Source organism: Balaenoptera borealis (assembly GCF_965194805.1).
Source record: "Balaenoptera borealis genome assembly, chromosome: 14".
NCBI classification, from domain to species: Eukaryota; Metazoa; Chordata; class Mammalia; order Artiodactyla; family Balaenopteridae; genus Balaenoptera; species Balaenoptera borealis.
Window position 1 is genome coordinate 90,874,344 of NC_138875.1, and position 27,903 is coordinate 90,902,246.

At 44.6% G+C, this 27,903-nt stretch overlaps 1 protein-coding gene across 6 annotated transcripts in view; it reads left to right on the forward strand.

Moving 5' to 3' along the window:
• Nucleotides 1–27,903, forward strand: part of SFSWAP (splicing factor SWAP) — an 89,533-nt gene that overhangs the window by 16,184 nt on the left and 45,446 nt on the right. For 4 of the 6 annotated variants that reach the window (XM_082353221.1, XM_082353222.1, XM_082353220.1 and 1 more), the window contains 5 exons: nt 399–511; nt 1,460–1,595; nt 24,979–25,219; nt 26,229–26,360; nt 26,911–27,004. In XM_082353221.1, coding sequence (XP_082209347.1) covers nt 399–511; nt 1,460–1,595; nt 24,979–25,219; nt 26,229–26,360; nt 26,911–27,004 — 716 coding nt within the window. The remainder of the gene's footprint in view (nt 1–398; nt 512–1,459; nt 1,596–24,978; nt 25,220–26,228; nt 26,361–26,910; nt 27,005–27,903) is intronic. The other 2 variants (XM_082353225.1, XM_082353223.1) reach the window with 1 other exon arrangement.

A 27,903-nucleotide genomic window follows, 5' to 3' on the forward strand; every position in this document is an offset into this window, starting at 1 on the left:
CCTCATCTTCTCCATGTTTGTTTGTTTGCTGTAGTTTTGTAAAAAATCTGTTGCTGTTATTTTACCTTCATAAATCAGTAAGATTTTTGCCTTTTTTCCAAAAAATTTAAATATTCAGTGGCTCCGGACTAGTAAATGCCAGAGGGAAGGTGCCAGCGGGGCCGAGGTCGTGCTCCTTTCTCGCTGCCTTTATTTCTTATAATCCCACTTGATAAAATCACAAGCAAATGTCATTCTGCTGAATGACTTGGGTGGCAGCAAGATAGGGAATATTTTCCAAAGGTGGTTTTTGGACAGATAACCAAGAAATGGCTGCATATAGTTCTGCCTTTGTGTGCGTCTGAGGTCTTACGTAATTTATTTGTACCTTGACGTCTTGACGTGTGTTTTGCTTTCAGAGTCGGGGGTGAGCTCTGACAATGAAGATGACGATGACGAAGAGGGCGGGAGTTACCTGCACCCGTCCCTCTTCGCTTCCAAGAAGTGCAGCCGCCTGGAGGAGCTCATGAAGGTTCTCGTCTCGTTACTGAGCTGTAGCTTTATGCCATAACAAAACTGCTCATTTAACTCTGGAAAATTGTTAAGCAGGCATTTCTTTGTATAATAGCTGCTTTTTATTTTATTAGCATTGACGTATATCTCGCCTTTTTGTTTGGCTTGGTGGCAAAGGATTTGCTCCCTTTATTTCTTATATATCCCATTTTATAAAATCACAAGCAATTTATTTTCATTTTATTATAGTTTTACTATTTGGGATATTTAGAATAAGTAAAATGTTGGTTAAGACTTGGAAAATTACTTTTTCATGCAGGTTTTATTAAAACAGGATTAGATTTCATAGGTGTCCAGGGTATGTGCCGCTTGAAATAATCTGTTACCGTCACGGATAACATAATGTGTTAGCAAGAAACATAAATTAAAGAAAAATTTTCTTTTCATTCTTATTATAAGGAGTTAATCCACACCACTCATTGTGCCATTTGTGATGTGAAAAAACGGGTCCATCAGACCTAAGCATATCATTTCAGCAGTCACGCAGTGTGGCTGGTTGATTGGACTTTAAAAGCTGTTGGTGATTAAAAATCAGAAATTGCTTTAAGGATGGACAGAGTTTGAGGTTTTGAGTGAATTTGGAGGCTCACACTTTTCTCAGCAGCAATCTAGTCTTGGTCATCCCTCCTTCTTTTCTTTCATGTCTTTAGGAAGATTGAGGTGATTTGTTTATTCAGTTCCTCTGGAACTCACAACCAGCTAGAGCTCTCGTCGGCCACGGTTAGGGCCTCCCTTTGTGCGCCCGCCCACGTATGTGGGCGTGGTGCACGCGTGTGTGCTGCGTGCATGCGTGTGCTGAGGTTTTTCTGAAGCGTAGACACCGTCCTAAAGCCTTCTTGCCACAGAAGGGTTCTGCGTGACTCAGAATGCAGGATGTGGTGTGACCTTGCACCCTCTCTCTCTGCAGCCTTTGAAGGTGGTGGACCCAGATCACCCCCTTGCGGCACTGGTCCGTAAAGCCCAGGCCGACAGTCCTGCCCCCACTGCACCCACGGCAGATGGCACGGCCGTGCAGCCCTCCCAGGTGGAGTACACCACTGACTGTGAGTACCTCATTGTGCGCCTCCGGGCAGGGGGGCAGGTGCAGGGGCAGGTACGCAGGTCCGGTAGAGGTGCCGTGAGGAGCGTTCATGTTAAGCATCCTTAGCATGTGGCCTCATCCTTTTGCCTGTCACTTCACGTTGGCAAGATGGCTGCCCTATCACCAGCATCAGCCCTGCATTCCAGAAAGGATGAAGAGGAAGGGCAAGAGCAGAAAGCAGTTTCACATGGTCTTCCCATCCTGCAGCACAGGCTGGGAAATGGGCTTTCAGTTGGATACATCACTGCCCTGAACGAAATCAGAGTTCTGTTAAGAAGAACGGGGAAAGTGGACATTGGCGGACATGTGTTGTACTACTGTTTGCCGTGGTTGCTTTCCTAAAAGACACAGGGGTCTTCTGTGCGCCTCGGGATTGGCTACAGTTCCTACTTGTTCTTGCTGATTGCCACGCTTTTCTCTTTTTAATTACTTAAAGATTATTAATAGAAGGTAAATCTTGAAGTTCTATTCAAGAAATCATTTGAAAGTATTTAACCTTGGTCTCATTATCAGGTCTTTTTAAAATTATTTTATTCAGAGGTTAAATACTGAATGAGAAGAACCTTTAGCAAAGCCACGGGAATTCATCTGTTCAGCCTACTTCACAGGGACATCTGATACAATGAATTTATAAAGCTTGTCACTCTCAGGGATTGGAGGGTCAGCCTGAGGTTAATTCCCTTTTAAAACGTAAGCTGCTTGTTACTTCAGGAAGAAGCTTTTGTTAGAAATGATAACTGTCTCCTTTTGCAATTCCCGTCTGGCACTGGCGTGCCATGTGCAATTTTGATGTGCTAAATTAACATTTTTAGACTTCAAAAATCAGTTACTTGAGTGAACTTAATGCATGTGTCTTTAAAAAAATCTCTTAGAGAACTCAGATAATTTCTTTAATGCATAAATCAAGTTAAATCTAGTTTCTTTAAACATTCGAATCAAAGAGCAGATCTGGTGCGGTCTCATCTTACCTGCCGGTTGGTTCCGGGCTGGGGGTGTGATGGGCGTCAGAGTGGGCGGTAATCCCTGCAGGGCTTTGTAAATCACTCCTCATGCCTCCCGGTGGGGCTCTCCGTACAGACAGCGCATCCGCCCGGGTGAAGCCCGTGAATCGCGAGTTGGGTGTGACCGGGAGCTTCTGCCCCCATCTTTACCTCAGTCCAGGGTATAAGCTCACTGAGTGGGATGTCTCTGGCTTCCTTTTTCCTTGCTTTCTCTTTTCAGACCTGTCTTTGAATTTGCACAAGTTGAATGCAGTGTCCCTGCGCCTCCTCAGATTTCTAGAGCTATTAAACTTCTTGCATCGGAAAGGAATAAAAATTCAGGGTTGAGTGGCCATTATCAGGTTATTCGCGCTGCTTATCACTAGTGTGTGTGCAGTTAACTGTGAGGTCGGTGATGGCTCTGTGTTTCTACACACCCTGTAGGACTGGGCAGGGGAGTAGCCGAGAGAGGCCACTCCGTGACTCGGGATTTCACTGCGAGGTCCCACGCTCTGATTGTTGACCATGGCCTGGGCCGAGTCACGGCCGGCTGGAGGATGAGAGGGGTGGGCAGGACCCAGGGAGCCTGGAGCCCCATGGCTTCAGTCCCTCCTGCCACTCATTAGGGGCCCCAGAGGCCAGGGTGACCCTTGGCAGCCTCTCCCCCGGGGGAAATCCCACCCTTGCTCTGTGCAAACCCTGCAGGCCAGTGCATGGGCGGGATGTCCTGGTTCCCTCCCTGGCCCCTGGCCCCTGACCCCGGCCGGAGGTGCTCCAGCAGCGGGGGCACCAGTTAGGAACCAGCTCTTCCCCTCGATAAAATAATTGTTCTGACAGTCATCTTCTCCTTCACACATGCAAGGGTGACAGCCACGAGTAGGAGAGGCGGTATGGGGGTCACGCCTGGTGCTGGGCACGCGCGCTGCGTTGAGGGCCAGCCTCACGTGTGCCCAGGCCAGTGGCGATGAAGGAGGGAGTCGGTGCCGACAGAGGGTGTGCTGCTGAGACTTGGGTTTCAGCCATGCCACAGGGCCGGGACCAGGTTCTGGGTTTTCCAGAGAAGCAAGGAACCTAGCGTGTTTAGGTGAAACATCTCAACTTACAAATGTCAGTAGTGAATTCATATTTTGTAAAAATACAAGGCGTATTTTGTAAAAACACAAAACGTAAGGCAAGCCAGATGCTACTCATAGGTGCCCGCGTCCAGCCTCTGCCGTGGGTGCAGGAGGGTACCTGGGCAGCGGGACAGAGGGAGGTCGCAGAGCTTCTCTGTGGAGACCGTGCTCGGCAGTAGTCAGCTCTGCCCAGAAGCTGGGGAGGGGCTGTCAAGTGTCCTTCAGATTTCACACAGATTTAAACGCATCGTGCCGGGAAGTGAGAGCAGTTTTGTTAAAATGGGGAGGACAAAAGCCAGACTCCACCCGGGTGGGAAGTGAATGGGGGGTGTAGAAGTGGAGACCTGAGCACGGGCCGCTTTGTGAAGAGGGGAGAGGCAGTGCCTAGTGGAGAAAATGTTCCCTGAGAGCCCTGCCTCCAGGATCGGCTCCTTGGGTTGCCATGACAACAGCCCATCTAGCATCCGGGAGTCATAGGATGGGAGAGGCGGCCTTAGAACTTGGATCTCGATAAGAAAAATGCGTAGAAGAAATGAACACAGACACCTGTACTTGGGTTCTCAAAGATGTTTTTATTTGTGATTAGAGTCTATGGTTATCTTAAAAAATAGCAAGCAAGAATATGAAAAATTTGAAAAAGAGGCAAATAAAGGCGACATGGCCCATCAGATAATAAAATGAGATGTTACAATAGAAGTCCTTGGGAGGCCTAAGTAATTGGTGGTTTACAGAAAATGTGTGATTAAAACAGGTCTAAAAATGCTACGTACGTACGTGCCTGACATGTGCTGCTGTTGACCCGCTTCTGACGTGGGCCACGGCCTTGCCTCTGACGGACGTCCTCACCACAGCCAGCCTGAGTTCTGTGAGGTGAGGTGCACGCCAGGCGCCCAAGAGCAGAACCCCAGGCTTGCAGTGTCTTACTTCAAGGCTTTCACAGTTCTTTCTCCCTCCTTGGGTTCCACAACAGTTTTTTGTTTTTGTTTTTTAAGCAATTGGTGTTTTATCCGATCTTTTCAAAGGATTCAGTTTCATTTTCACAGAATCAGCAATTCTCTTTTCTCACTCAGATTTCATCTGTTTCCATAAATTTTAATTAAATATGTAATTACAGTACGTTTAACCAGAAAAAGTTTAAGTGAAAAACTCTGCTGGTAAAAGCAGAAAGGTTCAGCATTCTAAAGAGGAGCGTCCTGGCCTGGTGTGTTAGTGCCTCCGGGGGCCTCCCCAGCCCAAAACCCAGGAGACTCTTCAGAGGGAAAGGATGAATGAGCCCCCCAGAGACAGGTTCAAACAAGGAAGGACTGGCTTATGAAAAGCATGGTGTCGGGGAAAAGCGATTCGGAAAACAGATCCCATTAGAGCCTCACCTTTTATCCAACAGCAAAACTACTTCCAGGTGTAAGTGCCAGATGTGAGAGTTCTCAGGAAAGTAACAACTTTTTTTTTTTAATTTATTTTATTTATTTAGTCTTGGCTGCGTTGGGTCTTCATTGCTGCACGCAGGCTTTGTCTAGCTGCAGCGAGCGGGGGATACTCTTCATTGTGGTGCACAGGCTTCTCATTGCGGTTGCTTCTCTTGTTGCGGAGCACGGGCTCTAGGCTCGCGGGCTTCAGTAGTTGTGGCATGTGGGCTCAGTAGTTGTGGCTTGCGGGCTCAGTAGTTGTGGCGCACGGGATTAGTTGCTCCGCGGCATGTGTGATCTTCCTGGACCAGGGCTCGAACCCGTGTCCCCTGCATTGGCAGGTGGATTCTTAACCAGTGCGCCACCAGGGAAGCCCGAAAATAACGGAACAAGAATCATCTATTTTAAGCCAACAGACATTATATTCAACTAATGGAAAAAACAAAACCATTGAGAAAGCAGAAGAAACTAACAGACAAACAGCTTTTACAGTCAAATAGGAAAAAAAACTTATAGCCCAGTAGAAAAATGAACTGCAGTATGAATAATTCACAAAGGTAAAAATGACCGTACAATGTTTTTTAAAGGTTTACCCTTGCTGCTCACTCAAATGGCATTGTATCTGCTGACTTTGGAACCTAACCTCCGTGGAAAATAAAATCCAACATTTCATTTAAATCAGGCTGCAGCAAATATATGAAGAATCCAAGACTTTTTGTTATGGTGGAAAAATATCCATTCGCAGGCACACAAGAACACTTTGAAATTATAAGTCTTAGGATAAAATCGACGTTTCTGGGCTGTGGAAAATGTTGTTTCATGTATACCTGTTTGAATTTCTTAGTAATCATAGAGATTAAATAAAAGAGAGACATGCCATTTTTCAGCTGTCACATAAGCAAAGAAGGAAAAGGTCGACATCGTGTTGCTGGTGGGAGTGTTAGACTTGTGGAGGGCAAGCTGGCAGTGTAGACCAGAACCTAAAATGCACGCCTTTGACCCAGAACTGAGCTTATATGTGTAAAGACTGAGCTTACAAGAATGTTCATTGTAAGAACGATTTTTATTAGCAGCAAAAGACTGAGATGCCCTGTGTGTCCCTCAGGGAGGACGAATGGAGTAGGGTTAGGGCACAGCGGCATCTGGAGGCTCTGCCTGGGGCTCCTGGTGGGCGAGGGTGCGGCCGAAGGGGGCGTTTGGTGTGAGACTGGAGGGGCAGGTAAGAGACTGGTACCAGCGGTGCGCTTAGAAGAGGGTGCAGGGCGAGGCGGTGACTCCTTCCCTGTCCATTTACACTGCTTTGAACCTTCGGAAAAATTACAGATTTGTGTGATGCTCATTTGAAACACTCGTATCCTGAGTTAATTCTTTGCAGGTTTGAGATTTTAATGGCAAGACCGTTTTGTCAGCTCTCCCTGTATGTATCCTGTTGAGGCTGCAGCAGTCCTTGTGACAGCTTGTGTCCCAGACAGCGGCTAGAGAGCCCACCTGCTGGGGCCCCTCCAGGCAGCTGGAGTCACTGAGCTTTTCCGTCTCTTTACGTTACTTGGTGTTTAATAATCACCTTAGAAGGTATTCAGTCGTCCCTTGTTATTTACTTTCTGCTGATTAGAGGTTTTCCTAGATTTGGCAGTCTAGGAAGAAAAGCATCTATTTTTATTTTAAAAGAATTTTTTTCTAGAAGCTCCTTAAATATAGATATGTGAAACTTAAACAATCTGTTTCCTTTATTAGCCTGACAGGGAACTGTCTTTCATGCTGTTTTCTGTTATTATTTAGTTGTCTTCTGCTATTTAGCTATAAATCCTTGCAAAAAAGCATAATAAATAAAATAAATTATGCCGGAATCAGTAATGCTGAAATACTACCCACTGTTACAGCATGCGGGTTTTTTTAAATAAAATGCCAGCTCGGTTTTTTTGATGTTTCGGTCTATAAATAGCTTAAGTGAAATTAAACCACATCACGTGGCTGCAGTAGATATTTTCATGCTTCTTCCCAGTTTTTAAAATGTGGTTTTGCTGTTGTTTTTAGCTTTTCTTTTCTGCAAAGTCATGACCTTGAAATGCTTTACTTACCTTCCAAACTCTTTTTTAGAAATAGCTGTACTATAATTCAAGAGAAGTAAAAGGGAAAAAGTAAAAATATTACCCAAGATGCCACCATCCAGAAATAGCCATTTTTAACATTAGGTGAGCATCATTGGCACAGTGAAAAAGACTGAGATATTGTGGGAAAAAGGGGAAAAAAAGAAAGCTCATATCTTTAGAATACAAAGATAATTTCTATGCAAAGATAGATTAAAAAGTTGATGTATAGTTAGAAATATTTGTGTTAAAGTGGAAATAAGCTTTATAATTTTACGTGAATTTAGCTGAAGAACTGTAATCAAAATGAAAATGAAGTAATTCCTGAACTTCAGTTAAAAGTTTCTTCCATACCTCATGAATTCAGTTCTAAAAGGAGAACATCAGAGAGGTTGGAATTGTAGGGGTTTTTTCAAGCTATATGTTTTTTATCTTAGATGTTATTAATCAACTAAGAAACTAGAGAAAATTCAGCGCTAGTAAAATGCCTTCCCTTCACCCCTCCCCTAACTGCTGGGTTTTTTTTAAGAAATACTGTGTTTAGATTGTGAGAGTTTAAAGTAGTATTTACATTCTGTTCTTTTCCCTGGTTGGTTAGTCTGAGCTCTATGGATTAGTTTTTTTGTCAGAGCATCTCTCTTTGAGTTCTTTATCTGATTCGTTTCTTGGTCGTTTGAATTTCATAAACAAGTAAGTTTTTACAAGGGTTCCATTTCATGCATTCTTGAAAAGTCCCTGCCATCGACCCTGGTGTAGAAAGGAAAACTTGCCTGGGTATAAAATACTTGGGTTGTATTTTCTTTCTCTGAGATCTTGTAAACTAGAATCTCACATGGTCCTTCCTATCAGAGAAACCTGGGTTGGCTGACTTCTGCCACTGACTAGTTGAGTGAGTGAGTTGGTTGGTTTTCGTTAGTTGCTCCTGGGTGCTGTTCTCTGAGATCTTATGTTTGAAAATGTCTGCTGCCCTTTGACATAAATAGCAACTAGGCAGAGAATAGTACACTTAGTCACACTTGCCTGGAACTTGGGAGCGTTGCTGCATGTTGCTGTGGAAGGGGCGAGGCCAGCTCCATCTTCCCCTCCCTCACCCCTTAAGAGCTTGCTTTTTCTGCCTGGATACCTAAAGAATTCTTTTTGCCCTTAAATTTTAATAACTTAATCAGCATAAAGCCCCCAGTTTTCCTGGAATTTATTTTGTACCCTTTCAGTCAAAGATGCAGTTCTCATTTCAGGGAAAGTATTTTCTATTATACCTCTGAATGTCTTTTAAAAGACACCAGTTTCCTTATTTTGGATCATCTTTTTCTTCCATATCTGTCATTTTCTTTTCTTTTTTTTTTTTTTTAATCTGTTTCTCTTTGGCATTCAGCATGATTACATCCTCTTCCTATCCATCTTCTCCTTGGTTGGTGACTTGATTTTTTTCAGCTGTGACTGTTCTGTTCCTTCTAGTCAATAATGGTGGTATTTTGGTCCTCAGTTTGTTTTCTAAACTCTCCAGCAGGTTTGCAGACCTTTTCTGTAAAGGATGTAAACGTTTCCAGTGTGGCAGCCGAGCAGCCTCTGTGGCAGCTGCTGGTGCTGGTGGAGCATGAAAGCCGCACTGACCGTCGGGAACGAGGGCACGTGGCTGAGCCCTAATAGAACTTGATTGATGGACACCGAACCTTGAATGTCATGGAATGTTTACATCGTGAAATGGTGTTTTGTTGGGTTGTTTTGGTTTTGTTTTTGAACCGTTTGAAAATGTGAAACCATCCTGAGCTCTCCCGAGCTGGGCTGAAGCAGGCACCCAGACCCAGTTCCTGACCCTGCTCAGCAGGATCCCTTCCGTCTCATTGCTTGTTTTACTTCCTTTTCTTTGTGCTCAACTGAATTCCTGTCTCTCCGAATTCGTCCGTGGCCCGAAGAACTCAGAGGTTGCTTGGGCCCTGTTTCCTTCCCGACGCAGCTCTTCACTGTTGGCGCGGCATGTTCCTCGCTGGGCTCCTTTCGCTGGGCCTCGTCCTTTACACCTTCCCCCGCTCAGGTCGGCAGCTCCGTCCAGACCTTTCATCCCAGCACTGGCCACCCCTCCTAGACCCCGTCCTCACCTGCCCTGAGATGCCCTGTCGTCCCTCCCAAGTGCAGCTCCTCTGGAGACTCGGTTCTCTGCTCTCACGAGGTCCCCAGAGCGCCCTGGAGCCGATGTCCTTCCCCCAGTCGGGCCCAGGGGAGACTTCTGACAGCACAGAGCCCCGGCCGCAGGCCCCCACCTCCCATACCCCGGAGGCTTTGCCTCCCCCTGAGCCCCTGGTCTCACGCTTGAGCCGCCTGATTTTTCCACCCGGACTCTCCAGAGCCTGTTCTTATGTAACTTGCCTCCAAAACCTCCATACGGTATAAAAACTTCAGGTCATTTTGCTTGAGGGTCACTGATGAAGACTTTAAGTAATGGTTGGAGACAAGGCATCTCGAGAAGCAAAAAAAAGAGCAGTCGCTTTTCAACACTGGCCTTAAAGTTCCTGAGTCACCCATTCATGTATCTAAAACGGATCCATCTGGGTGGTTTCCAGTGAGTTTACAAGTGAGAAGTTCTCCGTGTCACTACAGAAGTCTTCAGATTTTCCTCTTCCAGTTTGGTGACAGCAAAACAAGTCTCCTTTTGTTTGGGGATTCTTTTTCCCTAAACACAGGGCTGTCTGTGTGTCACAGTGAAGGAAATTAAGCAGGGTGGCTACCGTGAGCCCGTGGTGAGCTTCCGTCTTCTCCAGCGTCTGGCTCCTGAGCCCTTAACGGCCGTCGGCCACTGCCATTCACTGCGGCGAGGGGAGCCTCAGGGTTTTTAGACACGGTATGTGCTGATCCAGATGGTGAAAGCTTTTAAGTGTTTGGGGGATGGGGAGGGTCATAATATATTATTTTCTAATAAATTTATTTATTTGTTTGTTTGTTTTTGGCTGCATTGGGTCTTCGTTGCTGTGCACGGGCTTTCTCTAGTTGTGGCAAGCGGGGGCTACTCTTCGTTGCAGTGCGCGGGCTTCTCATTGCGGTGGCTTCTCTTGTTGTGGAGCACGGGCTCTAGGTGCTCGGCTTCAGTAGTTGTGGCACGCGGGCTCTAGAGCGCAGGCTCAGTAGTTGTGGCGCACGGGCTTAGTTGCTCCGCGGCATGTGGGATCTTCCTGGACCAGGGCTCGAACCCACGTCCCCTGCATTGGCAGGCGGATTCTTAACCACTGCGCCACCAGGGAAGTCCCAGGGTCATAATATTTTTTTACTTAAAAACTGCGGACGTAGAATTTGAGGGAGTTTTTGGTTTGACTGTAGTTTTCCCTTGCAATTGTGTACGAATACACAATTGTATCATAGATTGTGTATGGTAGAGAGCTAGTAGGTAAGTGCTCTGCCTAGAGGTAACGGTGGCCAGAAGGGGTTTTTAAGGAACTTCTGAAAATTATCCCAGTCCAGGCGGTGAAGCCAGAAGGCTTGAGAACAGACGTCAAGAGACAGTTGAGTGGATACGAGAGTTTTAAGCAAAGGGGTAGAGAGGGAGGTTTCAGCTTTGATTTCTCTCATTCTACTTCTGAAGCACCTTGAGCGTTTTTAATGTTCCCTGGGGTTACTGGGCACTTTCCTCACCCTTGAAAATGCAGAATTCAGTGATAATTTTGCTCACCATTGAATTGCGTTGTTGACGCATAATATGTAACCCCTGTAGTGTCACCTGTCCTCAGGTAAAGGTTTTCAGTGTGAGAAAGCGCAACGCTCAACTGTAGGCAGAAGAGGATTCTCCAATCACGTAGACTGGGTTTTTTTGTTTTTTTAAATAAATTTATTTATTTGTTTTTAGTTTTGGCTGTGTTGGGTCTTCATTGCTGTGCACGGGCTTTCTCTAGTTGTGGTGAGCAGGGGCTACTCTTTGTTGTGGTGCGCGGGCTTCTCATTGTCGTGGCTTCTCTTGTTGCAGAGCATGGGCTCTAGGCGCACGGGCTTCAGTAGTTGCAGCATGTGGGCTCAGTAGTTGTGGCTCGCAGGCTCCAGAGCACAGGCTCAGTAGTTGTGGCGCACAGGCTTAGTTGCTCCGCGGCATGTGGGATCTTCCCGGGCCAGGGCTCGAACCCGTGTCCCCTGCGTTGGCAGGCAGATTCTTAACCTCTGCGCCACCAGGGAAGTCCGACAGCTGTTATTTCTTGAGCTGCTGGCCACTGGCGCCAATCTGGACAGGCCGTGTTCCCAGCCTGTAAGCCGGGGTGCTCCGCTGACTTCCATTCATTGCTTTCCTGTGTTGTTAGTGCTGTCCTCTCCTTGTTTGTTTGTTTACTCCTGTATTTTGCTGGAGCACGTCCTCCAGTAGTTTGCGAAGAAAGGATACACAGGAAGACCGTTTTTTTTGATCCTTGAGTGTCTGAAAATGCCCTAATTCTCCTCTCACTCATGGTAGGTCATTTGGATGGGCCCAGAATTGTGGTTTGAATATTGCCCTTCAGAGTTTGGAAGGTTCCAGGCCACCATCTCCTAGAAGCCTTTGCCCTGTGCCATTCCAGTTCCTGTTCTTCCACATGTGACTTGTACATTCACTGAACAAACTGGCATCGCGGGCAAGCCATGCTGGGAAGAGCAGTGCACGGCCTTCCCTCCATCGTGGAGCAGAATCCGTGAGACCCCTGGGGAGTCCGCAGTGCTGGCGGACGGAACCAGGGAGGCCCTCGAGCCAAGGCTTCCGGGGCCCAGAGGCCTGAGGAAGCCCGGGTGAGGCCCGATTTGGGTAGCCGGGGGGCGGGGGGGGGGGCATGGGGCCTGAGGCAGGTGCCTCACAGAAAGGGAACGTGGCTGGGGCCTTGATGGGAGTGACGCGGCTGGGCGGGCAGTATGGGGGCTCTGGCTAGTCTAGGAAGGGGTCCCTGGAGCCTCTAGGGCAGCAGCCGGAAGGGCTCTGGTTCCCGGGAGGCGGGTATGGGTCCGAGAGAAACGACGGAGCCCGGGCTGACTCAGCGGGAGGAGGCGCGGCCGCAGGAAGCAGGAGCGGCGGTGTGTGGGCACAGCTGTGTTCTGGACGCTGTCCCTTTGAGAGCTTTATGAGATGTCCCAGTGCGCGTGTCGAGCAGGCACTTAACATACCAGTTCAGCTCAGGGCTGGAGATAGCAGTTCTGGAACCAGCAAGTGTAAGTAGGATTTAAAGCCGTTGAAGTTAGTAGGGAAGTCCCAAGGATGCAGGTGGATGGAGACCGGTTGGCCATCCAGTGGCGGAGGCCAGGGGGCCAGGCACTGCCCGGGGTGGGCAGGGGCACTGCGGGCGGGCGGGCGGGCGGGCGGTCTTGCTGCTGCTGCCCAGGCCCGCTCAGCTGGTAGCACAGCGCTTCTTTTTCACGATCTCGTGTGGATAAAGTAGATCGGTCTTTTAAGAGTATACTTATTTTTCTCCATGGAACTCAGGAAAGCTATTTTCTTTCATTCTTTTTTTTTTTATAAATTTATTTATTTATTTATTTATTTTTGGCTGTATTGGGTCTTCGTTTCTGTGCGAGGGCTTTCTCTAGTTGCGGCGAGCGGGGGCCACTCTTCATCGCGGTGCGCGGGCCTCTCACTATCGCGGCCTCTCTTGTTGCGGAGCACAGGCTCCAGACGCGCAGGCTCAGTAGTTGTGGCTCACGGGCCCAGTTGCTCCACGGCATGTGGGATCCTCCCAGACCAGGGCTCGAACCCGTGTCCCCTGCATTGGCAGGCGGATTCTCAACCACTGCGCCACCAGGGAAGCCCCCTTTCATTCTTAATACAGACACACGTTTATATTTCTGAACTGACAGCAGGGATTGCTGACCAGCCAGCTGATCTCCAAGAACCCTTCCAAGGCTGACATTCTCTTCTGAGAGTTAGATTTATACAAGATTAAGATCACATACAAGGATCAGTAAATTGGCTCTGATTTTTGCAAGAAGCCTGTTGAATAGAAGGGCTTTGGAAGGTAATTAGGCAGGTCTGTCTGACCCTGGGTTCCGCAGCTCTGTACGTTTCTAAGCGCACAGAGTGTCAGGGAGGAAGTGCTTAAGAATGTGCCGGTGGTTTTAAGCAGCTTGATCTTTCCACACAACTATGCCTGCCCTTGGGAAGTGTAGGCACCCGTTGACATTTCTGTCTTAGATTTATTTGGAGTAGGCATGTTTTAATAAACATTATCATGATGTTTATTAAAATCACATCGGCATTTCACTTTGTGTAAAACCCAATCCCCTCTTGAAAAATTCAACAGAGAGTCCTGAGAACAGCAACAGCCCTAGTAGGAGTCTCATGCCTTGGAAGCCCGGCGAGAAGTGGGACTGCGGGCGCCCTTTGGGACCCTGCACACCGCCCCACCCCGTGTCTAGGACAGGATGGCGAGCTCCAGGGAGCCGGACCTCTGTCTGTCCTTTGCCCCGTCTGGTCCAGCGATTCTCAAAACTTAGCATTCATGAGAATCTCTGAGTTGGGAGCTGTACACAAAAACACATGTTCTCTAGTTGGTAGTCATTTTAAAGGGTTTCCAGTTCAAGGATTTCAAGAGCTGTGAGGCCCCGCTGCAGCGACGAGTGCACATCTGCAGTGTCTGCCACGGGGTGGTGTCGGCGGGCTGGCGTCCCGCCCTCGCGGAATGCCTCAGCACGCGCCTTGCCGTCAGCGGGCTTCGCTCGTGACACGCTCCTCTGGTGCCCGCTCTAACCTGGGAGCTGTGCAGCCTCCCTCTCGCTGCTTTCAAGGTGCTTTGCCTTCTGTGACCACAGCCCTGATTGCAGAGAACTGCCCCAGGGACGTGTGTGCAGGCGGGCAGGGCAGGGGCCTCCTGGGGCGGGAGGTGGTTCTGGAGGTAAAAGCTTTGGTTTAGTTGAAGTACAATTGCTGTACAATGTTATGTCAGTTATAGGGGCCAACATAGTGAATCACAACTTTTAAAGGTGATACTCCATTTATAGTTATTATAAAGTATTGGCTGTATTCCCTGTGCTGTACAATATATCCTTGTAGCTTATTTATTTTATATGTAATAGTTTATGCCTCTTAATCTCCTACCCTTGTCTTGCCCCTCCCCCTTTCCCTCTCCCCACTGGTAACCACCAGTTTGTTCTCTGTATCTGTGAGTCTGCTTCTTTTTTATGTTTACTCATTTTAGCTTTTAGATTCCACATATGTCATGTCATACAGCATTTGTCTTTTTCTGTCTGACTTAATTCACTAAGTGTAATACCCTCCAGGTCCATCCATGTTGTTGCACATGGCATTATTTCATTCTTTTCTATGGCTGAGTAATATTCCACTGTGTGAGTGTGTGTGTGTGTTTGTGTGTGTGTGTGTGTGTATACACCACATCTTCTTTATCAGCTCATGTGCTGATGGACACTTAGGTTGCTTCCATATCTTGGATATTGTAAATAATGCTGCTTTGAAAGTTAGGGTGCATGTATCTTTTCAAATTAGTGTTTTCATTTTTTTAGATATATATGTATTCGATTTTAAGGGGTTTTTTTGTTTGTTTTTGTTTTTTGTTTTTTATAATGTGGTATTTTTTTTTCCTAAGGTTGTGTGTTTCTAAGATGCCTATTCTCTTTTTTTTTTTCACACACACACACACACACACACACACACACACTGTATTTTATTTTTACAAGAGATAAATAGACTGACATCAAGCACTGTACATGGATGACCACAACAAAAGCAACAATGATTGCAATTACCAAACATGAAACACACTCATACTACGTCATAATATTGACATTCAGTCCAGTAATCCTCCACTGTAGCAGCTCCTTTACTTTGCAGTGAAAATTGATTTGTATATTCTTTGCCTCTGAGTCCTTGTGGGATTTTTTTTTTTAATTCAAACAGAAAGTCACAAAAATTATACTCATCCTCATCAGTTCACTCAGTCCCATGTAATTAATTTTTTTTTCATCTTAATCTTTTGTTAGCACTTTTATGTGTTCATCAGTTTTTCATTAGAGTTCTGAAAATGCTTATTCATTCAGTTCAGCAGTACAGTCAGTTACCAGAAACCTGTACTTGTCAGAGTCTTTTCCATGAATTTCTTGAAGATGAAACCCTTTTATAGGAACATATTTGCAAAAGCATCAGAGTACACCCAGAACTGTCTGTAAATGACAAAAGACTTAAAAATGACCACGGTTAAAGATCTGATGAAAGTTCATAATAATGCAGTTGACAAGAAAATTAGTTATTTCTGAGATATACATTTTAAAGTAATAACTAGGATTATGACTTATAACATTATACCAGAACATATAAGATTTTTAGAAATTTCATGTAATGTCTGAAACATTTATATTAACATATTTCCATACAAATAACCCAATGAAAGTTTAGTATTAGTTGTTTTGTTTGTTTGTTTTTTTATACTGCAGGTTCTTATTAGTCATCAATCTTATACACATCAGTGTATACATGTCAATCCCAATCGCCCAATTCAGCACACCACCATCCCCACCCCACCGCAGTTTTCCCCCCTTGGTGTCCATATGTCTGTTCTCTACATCTGTGTCTCAACTTCTGCCCTGCAAACTGGCTCATCTGTACCATTTTTCTAGGTTCCACATACATGCGTTAATATATGATATTTGTTTTTCTCTTTCTGACTTACTTCACTCTGTATGACAGTCTCTAGATCCATCCACGTCTCAACAAATGACTCAATTTCGTTCCTTTTTATGGCTGAGTAATATTCCATTGTATATATGTACCACAACTTCTTTATCCATTCGTCTGTCGATGGGCATTTAGGTTGCTTCCATGACCTGGCTATTGTAAATAGTGCCGCAATGAACATTCGGGTGCATGTGTCTTTTTGAATTACGGTTTTCTCTGGGTATATGCCCAGTAGTGGGATTGCTGGGTCATATGGTAATTCTATTTTTAGTTTTTTAAGGAACCTCCATACTGTTCTCCATAGTGGCTGTATCAATTTACATTCCCACCAACAGTGCAAGAGGGTTCCCTTTTCTCCACACCCTCTCCAGCATTTGCTGTTTGTAGATTTTCTGATGATGCCCATTCTAACTGGTGTGAGGTGATACCTCATTGTAGTTTTGATTTGCATTTCTCTAATAATTAGTGATGTTGAGCATCTTTTCATGTGCTTCGTGGCTGTCTGTATGTCTTCTTTGGAGAAATGTCTATTTAGGTCTTCTGCCCATTTTTGGATTGGGGTGTTTGTTTCTTTAATATTGAGCTGAATGAGCTGTTTATATATTTTGGAGATTAATCCTTTGTCCGTTGATTAGTTTGCAAATATTTTCTCCCATTCTGAGGGTTGTCTTTTCGTCTTGTTTATGGTTTCCTTTGCTGTGCAAAAGCTTTGAAGTTTCATTAGGTCCCATTTGTTTATTTTTGTTTTTATTTCCATTACTCTAGGAGGTGGGTCAAAAAAGGTCTTGCTGTGATTTATGTCAAAGAGTGTTCTTCCTATGTTTTCCTCTAAGAGTTTTATAGTGTCCAGTCTTACATTTAGGTCTCTAATCCACTTTGAGTTTATTTTTGTGTATGGTGTTAGGGAGTATTCTAATTTCATTCTTTTACATGTAGCTGTCCAGTTTTCCCAGCACCACTTATTGAAGAGACTGTCTTTTCTCCATTGTATATCTTTGCCTCCTTTGTCATAGATTAGTTGACCATAGGTGCGTGGGTTTATCTCTGGGCTTTCTATCTTGTTCCATTGATCTATGTTTCTGTTTTTGTGCCAGTACCATATTGTCTTGATTACTGTAGCTTTGTAGTATAGTCTGAAGTCAGGGAGTCTGATTCCTGCAGCTCCGTTTTTTTCCCTCAAGACTGCTTTGGCTATTCGGGGTCTTTTGTGTCTCCATACAAATTTTAAGATGATTTGTTCTAGCTCCATAAAAAATGCCATTGGTAATTTGATAGGGATTGCATTGAATCTGTAGATTGCTTTGGGTAGTATACTCATTTTCACAATGTTGATTCTTCCAGTCCAAGAACATGGTATATCTCTCCATCTATTTGTATCATCTTTAATTTCTTTCATCAGTGTCTTATAGTTTTCTGCATACAGGTCTTTTGTCTCCCTGGGTAGGTTTATTCCTAGGTATTTTATTCTTTTTGTTGCAATGGTAAATGGGAGTGTTTCCATAATTTCTCTTTCAGATTTTTCCTCATTAGTGTATAGGAATGCAAGAGATTTCTGTGCATTAATTTTGTATCCTGCAACTTTACCATATTCATTAATTAGCTCTAGCAGTTTTCTGGTGGCAGTTTTAGGATTCTCTATGTATAGTATCATGTCATCTGCAAAGAGTGACAGTTTTACTTCTTTTCCAATTTGTATTCCTTTTATTTCTTTTTCTTCTCTGATTGCTGTGGCTAGGACTTCCAGAACTATGTTGAATAATAGTGATGAGAGTGGACATCCTTGTCTCGTTCCTGATCTTAGAGGAAATGCTTTCAGTCTTTCACCATTGAGAATGATGTTTGCTGTGGGTTTGTCATATATGGCCTTTATTATGTTGAGGTAGGTTCCCTCTATGCCCACTTTCTGGAGAGTTTTTATCATAAATGGGTGTTGAATTTTGTCAGAAGCTTTTTCTGCATCTATTGAGATGATCGTATGGTTTTTATTCTTCAGTTTGTTAATACGGTGTATCACATTGATTGATTTGCGTATATTGAAGAATCCTTGCATCCCTGGGATAAATCCCACTTGATCGTGGTGTATGATCCTTTTAATGTGTTGTTGGATTCTGTTTGCCAGTATTTTGTTGAGGATTTTTGCATCTATATTCATCAGTGATATTGGTCTGTAATTTTCTTTTTTTGTAGTGTCTTTGTCTGGTTTTGGTATCAGGGTGATGGTGGCCTCATAGAATGAGTTTAGGACTGTTCCTTCCTCTGCAATTTTTTGGAAGAGTTTGAGAAGGATAGGTGTTAGCTCTTCTCTAAATGTTTGATAGAATTCACCTGTGAAGCCATCTGGTCCTGGACTTCTGTTTGTTGGAAGATTTTTAATCACAGTTTCAATTTCATTACTTGTGATTGGTCTGTTCATATTTTCTATTTCTTCCTGGTTCAGTCTTGGAAGGTTATACCTTTCTACGAATTTGTCCATTTCTTCCAGGTTGTCCATTTTATTGGCATAAAGTTGCTTGTAGTAGTCTCTTAGGATGCTTTGTATTTCTGCGGTGTCTGTTGTAACTTCTCCTTTTTCATTTCTGATTTTATTGATTTAAGTCCTCTCCCTCTTTTTCTTGCTGAGTCTGGCTAATGGCTTATCAATTTTGTTTGTCTTCTCAAAGAACCAGCTTTTAGTTTTATTGATCTTTGCTATTGTTTTCTTTGTTTCTATTTCATTTATTTCTGCTCTGATCTTTATGATTTCTTTCCTTCTGCTAACTTTGGGTTTTGTTTGTTCTTCTTTCTCTAGTTTCTTTAGGTGTAAGGTTAGATTGTTTACTTGAGATTTTTCTTGTTTCTTTAGGTAGGCTTGTATAGCTATAAACTTCCCTCTTAGAACTGCTTTTGCTGCATCCCATAGGTTTTGGGTCGTCATGTTTTCATTGTCATTTGTCTCTAGGTATTTTTTGATTTCCTCTTTGATTTCTTCAGTGATCTCTTGGTTATTTAGTAACATATTGTTTAGCCTCCATGTGTTTGTGTTTTTTACATTTTTTTCCCTGTAATTCATTTCTAATCTCATAGAGCTGTGGTCAGAAAAGATGCATGATATGATTTCAGTTTTCTTAAATTTACTGAGGCTTGATTTGTGACCCAAGATGTGATCTATCCTGGAGAATGTTCCATGCGCACTTGAGAAGAAAGTGTAATCTGCTGTTTTTGGATGGAATGTCCTATAAATATCAATTAAGTCCATCTTGTTTAATGTATCATTTAAAGCTTGTGTTTCCTTATTTATTTTCATTTTGGATGATCTGTCCATTGGTGTAAGTGAGGTGTTAAGGTCCCCCACTATTATTGTGTTACTGTCAATTTCCTCTTTTATAGCTGTTAGCAGTTGCCTTATGTATTGAGGTGCTCCTATGTTGGGTGCATATATATTTATAATTGTTATATCTTCTTCTTGGATTGATCCCTTGATCATTATGTACTGTCCTTCCTTGTCTCTTGTAACATTCTTTATTTTAAAGTCTATTTTATCTGATATGAGTATAGCTACTCCAGCTTTCTTTTGATTTCCATTTGCATGGAATATCTTTTTCCATCCCCTCACTTTCAGTCTGCATATGTCCCTATGTCTGAAGTGGGTCTCTTATAGACAGCATATATATGGGTCTTGTTTTTGTATCCATTCAGCAAGGCTGTGTCTTTTGGTTGGAGCATTTAATCCATTCACGTTTAAGGTAATTATGGATGTGGATGTTCCTGTGACCATTTTCTTAATTGTTTTGGGTTTGTTTTTGTAGGTCCTTTTCTTCTCTTGTGTTTCCCACTTAGAGAAGTTCCTTTAGCATTTGTTGTAGAGCTGGTTTGGTGGTGCTGAATTCTCTTAGCTTTTGCTTGTCTGTAAAGGTTTTGATTTCTCCATCGAATCTGAATGAGATCCTTGCCGGGTAGAGTAATCTTGGTTGTAGGTTCTTCCCTTTCATCACTTTAAGTATATCATGCCACTCCCTTCTGGCTTGTAGAGTTTCTGCTGAGAAATCAGCTGTTAACCTTATGGGAGTTCCCTTGTATGTTATTTGTCGTTTTTCCCTTGCTGCTTTCAATAATTTTTCTTTGTCTTTAATGTTTGCCATTTTGATTACTATGTGTCTCGGCGTGTTTCTCCTTGGGTTTATTCTGTATGGGACTCTCTGGGCTTCCTGGACTTGGGTGGCTATTTCCTTTCCCATGTTAGGGAAGTTTTCAACTATAATCTCTTCAAATATTTTCTCTGGTCCTTTCTCTCTCTCTTCTCCTTCTGGGACCCCTATAATGCAAATGTTGTTGCGTTTAATGTTGTCCCAGAGGTCTCTTAGGCTGTCTTCATTTCTTTTCATTCTTTTTTCTTTAGGCTGTTCCGCAGCAGTGAATTCCACCATTCTGTCTTCCAGGTCACTTATCTGTTCTTCTGCCTCAGTTATTCTGCTATTGATTCCTTCTAGTGTAGTTTTCATTTCAGTTATTGTATTGGTCATCTCTGTTTGTTTGTTCTTTAATTCTTCTAGGTCTTTGTTAAACATTTCTTGCATCTTCTCAATCTTTGCCTCCATTCTTATTCCGAGGTCCTGGATCATCTTCACTATCATTATTCTGAATTCTTTTTCTGGAAGGTTGCCTATCTCCACTTCATTTAGCTGTTTTTCTGGGGGTTTTTCTTGTTCCTTCATCTGGTATATAGCCCTCTGCCTTTTCATCTTGTCTATCTTTCTGTAAATGTGGTTTTTGTTCCACAGGCTGCAGGGTTGTAGTTTTTCTTGCTTCTGCTCTCTGTTCTCTGGTGGTTGAGGCTATCTAACTTGTTTTTGTTTTTAATATTTATTTATTTGGTTGCGCCGGGTCTTAGTTGCGGCAGGCGGGGTCCATAGTTGAGGCATGTGACCTTAGTTGTGGCATGGGTACTCTTAGTTGTGGCATGTGGGATCTAGTTCCCTGATCAGGAATTGAACCCCGGGCCCCCTGCATTGGGAGCGCAGAATCTTAACCACTGCGCCACCAGGGAAGTCCCTGATTTTTAGTTTTTTGAGAAACCTCCGTACTGTTTTCCACAGTGGCTGAACCAATTTACATTCCCACCAGCAGCATATGAGGGGTCCCTTTTCTCCACATCTTCACCAACCTTTGTTATTTGTTGGAGGTAAACCTTAGGAGGGGCTTCACAGCAGGCAGAAGACACTGTTTGGAGGTGCCCCTGGCACCTGCAAATGAAATGAGTGGCATGATACTGTTCACCATAGATTGGGGGGCAGGCCAGGCCAGGCGTGGCTCCGGGCTGAGGTTGGCCTATCACTGTCACATCCGCCCCGGGCCTCAGTGTCTGTGGGGAAAAGGACAGAAACAACCTTCTCCCTAAAATCTGTTCATCTGTGACATCCCGCACATGAAATGGGAATCTGGGAGAAACAGTGCATAATTGGAATTGGCTGCACTTTTGGGTCCTCAGCTGTGGCGTTGCCCTGAGCAGGCACCACGCAGCAAGAAAGCCTGCGTTCTCAGCTCACCACGCCTCAGGCGTTTCATGGCCATCAGGGTTATTTTTGGATACAGAGGGATTTTCAAATTCCTGTTCACCTTTGCAAGGTGTAATTAGAATTCGTTGGAAAGGACTCACAGAGCGCTTGCGTAAGAAGTGAGAGGGCATCCTGCGTGCGTCGTCCGTAGGTTTCTGCTTCCAGTCTGTCCTCCTCTGCAAGATCCCCAGGGCACGTGCCCTGGGCTGGCTTTCTAGCGTGGGAATCCCTGCATCCGGAGTGAGACTTGGCTCAAGGCTTAGGAGGTGCCTTCAGGTTTGGAGGCTTTGTTTGATTTTCACACATGGAAATGGAGCCTTTTCTCTTTGTGAGCTCAGCTATGCATTTAAATTTTTTCCTTGTATTTTACAAGCATTTTTAGGTATTTGTAATGGGTGAGTTCCTGAGTTAATCTGCCATCTTTCTGGCAGGGTTATTTTTAGACTTTGTTTTAATTTAATGTGATGTGTGGCTCAGGTACAGACTGATGGTTAATCTGCATGTTCATTTTTTCAAAGGGATGATCCTTGGTTTTGAAAATAATTGATTCACTTCTGTTACATAAAGAATGCATTAAATTGCAATTGCATAATATATAGTTGACACTTAACTGTTTTTTTCTAATCCATACGCCTCATTGGTTGTAGCTACGACTTTGAGATCTATTTTGGCCTGTTTTCAGGCCAGAGGCTGGCCGCCTGGCATAGGAGGACATGGAGTGTCTGTCCTGTCCTTGAGATGTGACACTGGGCGGTAGCGGCTCTTGCTGCCCCTCCCGAGACAGGGGGTGCTCTGTGGGCGGGGCTACGCTCTGGTCTTGCCCCTGCCGCCTCACCCCTCCTCCGTGGCGGTGTCTGTGCCCGGGGGTGAGAAGAAGGGCCCCCGCCGCTCGACCGAGTGTGGGGTGAGTGGGGAAGTCGTTCCATCGTTTCAAGGAGGATGATACAGCTCACAGAAGCCTCTGTTCATATTTGAATACCTAATTGGGTTAGGAGAAGCTTATATTTGAAGCATCGAATCCATCTGTCCACCCAACAAATTCTGTGTGCTGAGTGCTGGGGTTACAGAGCAAACGTGTCTTTCCTGCCCTCTGCCCCCGCCTTCCTTCAGAGATATGGTTTGAATGTCTCTGTGCTGAAGATCACACAGAGAGGATATTGAGGCCACTCATCTTTTTTTGAAAATGTGGAATATTGTGGCGAACGTGAACAGTGGTTGGTGCACAGCGTCGAGCCAGCGATTCAAACTTGGGAGTTCAGACATGTATAATTCATAGAAAGTAAGTCGTTACCAGCTGCGGATATGCCTGCAGCACATGTGAGTGATGCAGTCGTTCCAGCCGAGAACGGAAAGGCTGGGGTGTAGCTGTCAAGGACAGTTGTGAGCTGCTGCACCACTGACACCTTCCCCATGGCGCTTCCGTGCTGGAAACTGGAGTCAGTGTAAAAGCTCTCACTATTTGCAGATGTTTTTGTTTTAAAGTAAATTAATTGAAGATCAAAATAAAGTTCCTTCATGAGAAAAATCTTTCACCATGCTCTAATGAAGAGGAAATTAAATCTCTGTGTAGTCAGAACCAGTTGCTTATCTACAACAGGATTAGAAATTTAAATTCTTAATTAGTTCATTGGATCTTCTGTGATTTCACTGGTTTTGAATATTTTTCCCCCAAAATAAAAAATGAATAAACTTACAGGAATTTTGATTGTTTTAAAAAATGGGCTCTATCTTACAGATACTTGCATGGGTGGGCAAAATATATAGGAAGTTATTGTACTTCACTGTTTATAATAATAAAGCCCCAAATGATCTCAGTGTCCGTCAGGACTTCTTAAATCAGTTGCAGTACGTCTCTGTGCTGGGGTGAAGGCACGCAGGGGTTACAGAGCAGCACAGCTTTGTAGACAAGATGACTTCCAAGACAGGTGTTTGTTTGTTTATTATTGAAGTATAGTTAATTTACAGTGTTGTGATAGTTTCTGGTATACAGCAAAGTGATTCAGTTACATATATATAAGAGATACATACCAGATTCATTTATATGAATGTTGTATATAAAATATATTCTTTTTCAGATTCTTTTCCATTATAGTTTGTTACAAAATATTGAATATAGTTCCCTGTGCTATACAGTAGGACCTTGTTGTTTATCTATTTTGTATATAGTAGTTTGTAGCTGCTAACCCCAAACTCCTAATTCATCCCTTCCCTCCCTCTTCCCCCTTTGGTATTGTTCTCTATGACTGTGAGTCTGTTTCTGTTTTGTAAATAAGTTCATTTGTATCGTATTTTAGATTCCGCATATTAGTGATATCATATGATATTTGTCTGTCTTTTTGTCTTAGTTCACTTAGTATGATAATCTCTAGTTCCATCCATGTTGCTGCAAGTGGTATTATTTCATTCTTTTTTATGGCTGAGTAATATTCCATTGTATATATGTACCACATCTTCTTTATCCATTCCTCTGTCGATGGACATTTAGGTTGTTTCCATGTCCTGGCTACTGTAAATAATGCTGCTATGAACACCGGGGTGCATGTGTCTTTTCCGGTTAGAGTTTTCTCAGGGTATATGCCCAGGAGTGGGATGGCTGGAGCATACGGTAGTTCTATTTTTAGTTTTTAAAGGAACCTCCATACTCTTTTCCATAGTGGCTGTACCAATTTACATTCCCTCCTATACTGTTGGTGGGTTCCCTTCTCGCCCCATCCTCTCCAGCATTTATTATTTGTAGACTTTTTAATGATGGCCATTCTGACTGGTGTGAGGTGGTACCTTGTTGTATTTTTGATTTGCATTTCCCTAATAATTAGCGATATCCAGCATCTTTTCATGTGTTTATTGGCCATCTGTATGTCTTCTTCGGAGAAATGTCTATTTGAGTCTTCTGCCCATTTTTTGATTGGGTTGTTTGTCTTTTTGTTACTGAGCTACATGAGCTGTTTGTATATTTTGGAAATTAAGCCCTTGTCGTTCACATCACTTGCAGATATTCTCTCCCATTCTGTGGGTTGCCTTTTCATTTTGTTTGTGGTTTCCTTTGTGTGCTTATTAAGTTTGATTAGGTCCCATTTGTTTATTTTTGCTTTTGTGTCTTGCCTTGGGAGACTGACCTAAGAAAACATGGCTGCGATTTATGCCCAGACAAATGTTTAAATGAGAAAAGTAAGGAGTGGAGAGAGTGGAGAGCTGGTGTCAAACGGGGAAGCCAGCGAAGGGTGTTTAGTCCTCAAACGGGTCATCTCACAGGCCACACAGGAAGGGAGCCAGTGCTGCTGGACAGTGGACTTTGTCCTAATCTGCCCGCTCTGCAGTCAGGGAGGACATCGATTGTGGAGTAGGAAGGTCCACGTTGGGCTGCCTTGAATGTCCCCGTGCATGTTCACTTTCCATCGTCCCTGGGTGTGTGTCTGGGCATTGCCTGATTCTTCCAAACTGTGTGTCACCTGGGCAGCCTTTCTTATATCAGAAAAACAAAACGATGTGGTTGACATTGGACAGAAGTGACATTGCATTTGGAAAAGTGTCCCTTTTTTACTGCATGGTGGATACTCACCAACTAGCCTGTCATTTGCCACTCTCACGCCCCCAAAATGTGTCTTTTCACAGCAACAGTGGCAGCCGTGTACTACAGCTACTACATGCTGCCCGACGGTACCTACTGCCTGGCGCCTCCCCCTCCCGGGGTTGACGCAGCCGCTTTCTACAGCACCCTGCCTGCCGGCGCGGCCGTGTCCGGCTCTGCTGCGGTGACCGCCACGGCCCCGCCCCCGCCGGGGACCACGCCGCCGCCCCCCCCGAGCACAGCAGAGACGAGCAGTGGGGTGACCTCCACCACCATCACCACAAGGTATGCTCTCACCTCTGCTGGTCACCTGGGGCACCTGTGTTCTTGGTTTGGGCTTCTTTATAGTGTGCGTCACGTAGAGGGTCTCTGTTATCCGAGTACTTATTATCCAAATCCCCAAGTTACAGGGTTGATTGGGCAGCAGAAGCTGTCATAACGTGAGCGCTCATGGCAGTGAGGTCTAACCACTGGGAAAAGGAGCTCCCAGTTACCATCCCACGGCACGGCCCTGAACCCAGCATCTGCGCTTCCCTGTGTGCCGCCGTCTCGGTGGGGCAGTACTAGGCACAGTCAGTGTGAAGTGAAGCCCAGTTTCTGCCAGAAGTGCAGGATTTCATAAAGCTGATGCAAGTGAATCTCTCACGAGCGGTTAGGAAATGAGGGTGTGGCTGTTAGTCCAGCGAACCACTGAATAACAGAGCCGGCAAGGCAGGGACTGGAGCCCCGGCACCTGTCCTGGGCAGCGTGGAGGGGGCTCCGCGCGTCTGTGGGTGAGCGAGCACGTTATACGAGGCACTGGCGTGTCTCAAGCTGGAAAGACGCTCAGGAAACTTGACGGAACACTTGGATAGTTCCCACTTTCTGATCGTGCTAAGAAAGTCAAACATGAAACGAAGGGTGATGGATCACGCTAGCCAGCATGCTTTCATATATATATAACAAAAATTCACACTTGATTTGTTCTTGGTTGTTTCTAAGAATTAACAACTGGGGGGAAACGTGAGGAGAGAAAAGGTGAACCTATTTTCATGCCCTTAAGTGGCACTTTGAGTAAAACCCCTATGTTCATCATTGGCAGTGATATTTTGGTCCCTGTTTCGAATGGATTGACTTTGATTAGTTTTCTGTAGTCCCAGTCATTTCAGATAAGGGCCTCCCTGTCTGTGTGTAACTTACCTGCCGGTGTGAACTGAGACAGTGCAAGTCCCCCAGCGGCCTTGCTGGCCGCCCCCCTGCCACTGATCTGGAGGAGGGCCTGGCACTGTGGGTGTGACCCCGCTCTCCTCTGCAGTGCACTTGCTTCCGTGGCCGCCATCATCCCCCCGCCCCCCGACATTCAGCCCGTGATTGACAAGCTGGCAGAGTACGTGGCCAGGAACGGCCTTAAGTTTGAGACCAGCGTTCGTGCCAAGAATGATCAAAGGTGAGTGAAGGAGTTTATGTGGGGTAGATGAATGGTATTTGGGGTTTAGTTTAGCTTCTTTTTTTAGTCTAGCTACATAATTGTTTTTATATATATATATATATATATATATATATATATATATATATATATATATATGTATATGTATTTTTTATCCTTATGTGTTTAGATAAATATATCTTGTTAAATTACTTAGAGTTCGGGTGGTGGTCTTTTTTATTGTTATTTTTTGTTTGTTTGTTTAATTTGTTTTGCTTTGTTTTTTAAAAATGTTGAACCTACCTAAAATAAAAAGCTGGAATTCATGCTTTTCAAGAATCTGCTGTGGAAATTTAGACACACACTGCACTTTGTTTTTTTAATCAAATAATGTTCCATGCTCGGGTCGTAACATAACAACAGGAGGCTGTGGTCACGACGTGATCTGTGTGATCGCCAGGGTCAGTCACTGCGAAGCCTTAGAGCAGCAGGTGTGGTCTGTCGGAGCCGAGGGGTATCACAGCGAGCGAGCATGTCTTGCTGAATGACTCGTCCCCTTCTCTGTTCCTAGGTTTGAGTTCCTGCAGCCGTGGCACCAGTATAATGCCTACTATGAGTTTAAGAAGCAGTTCTTCCTCCAGAAAGAAGGGGGCGAAAGCGCACAGGTACGTGTCTGGGAAGAAGTAATCCTCGGGATGTGCACTAACAGGGTTGGTTGGTTTTACACTCACTTTTAGGTGTAACGTGTGTCTTGCATTTGCCGAGTTTAACTTTTCCCACCTCTCTTGTTTTACATCTGTTGAAATCTTTGACCCGTATTCATAGTTCATTGATGATCATTTGTCCAGAATGTTGTGAACAAAGTAATCCTGTCTCTTCAAGCATTTGGTGTTTTGGTTGGCTGTTATTTTTAACTACTTTGGATGGAAGCTGTGTATTATACTTCTGTTGTGTTAACATGTACTTAAATGCCTAAGTGTAACCACAGGTGCTCCCAGCTGACGGGCTGGAGCCACACAGGTGCTGCCCACCCACTGGCCTCGAGCGCCCCCTGCCAGCAGCTCGCCTCACAACTCCCATCCCTGCAAACGTCCACACACTTGGTTCTCAGGCACCTGTTAGAAGCATTTCCTCCTGTCCTTGTAATCCTCTCTTCTGCCTCTCCTCTCCTTTCCTCAATTACATGGACACCCTGATGTCTTTCTAAAACCTGTTTTGGTAGAGAGATGACGTAGGCTTTGCGTATCAGTGGATCTCTCCAGGCTTTTTTCGCTGACTGCTCAAACTGAAGGAAGTAGACTCATCTGTAGGTGCTGGGCATAATTTGGTGTTCTGACCGTGTTCTCAGCGATCAGTCTCCAAGGAAGAGGCAGTGGGCGTTGGTCCCCAAACCAGCACTGCAGGGAGAGTACCTCCTTCCACTCCTCTGTTCATTCTGCTGCGTCAGAAGATAGCACATCTGAGTTAGCAAGTATACTCCCGGGTGTTACTTAGGCAGTAACGTGGCCGCGCTGTTGTCCCGTGAAATGTACGCACTGCATCTCTCTCCTGGCGAATCCCGTGT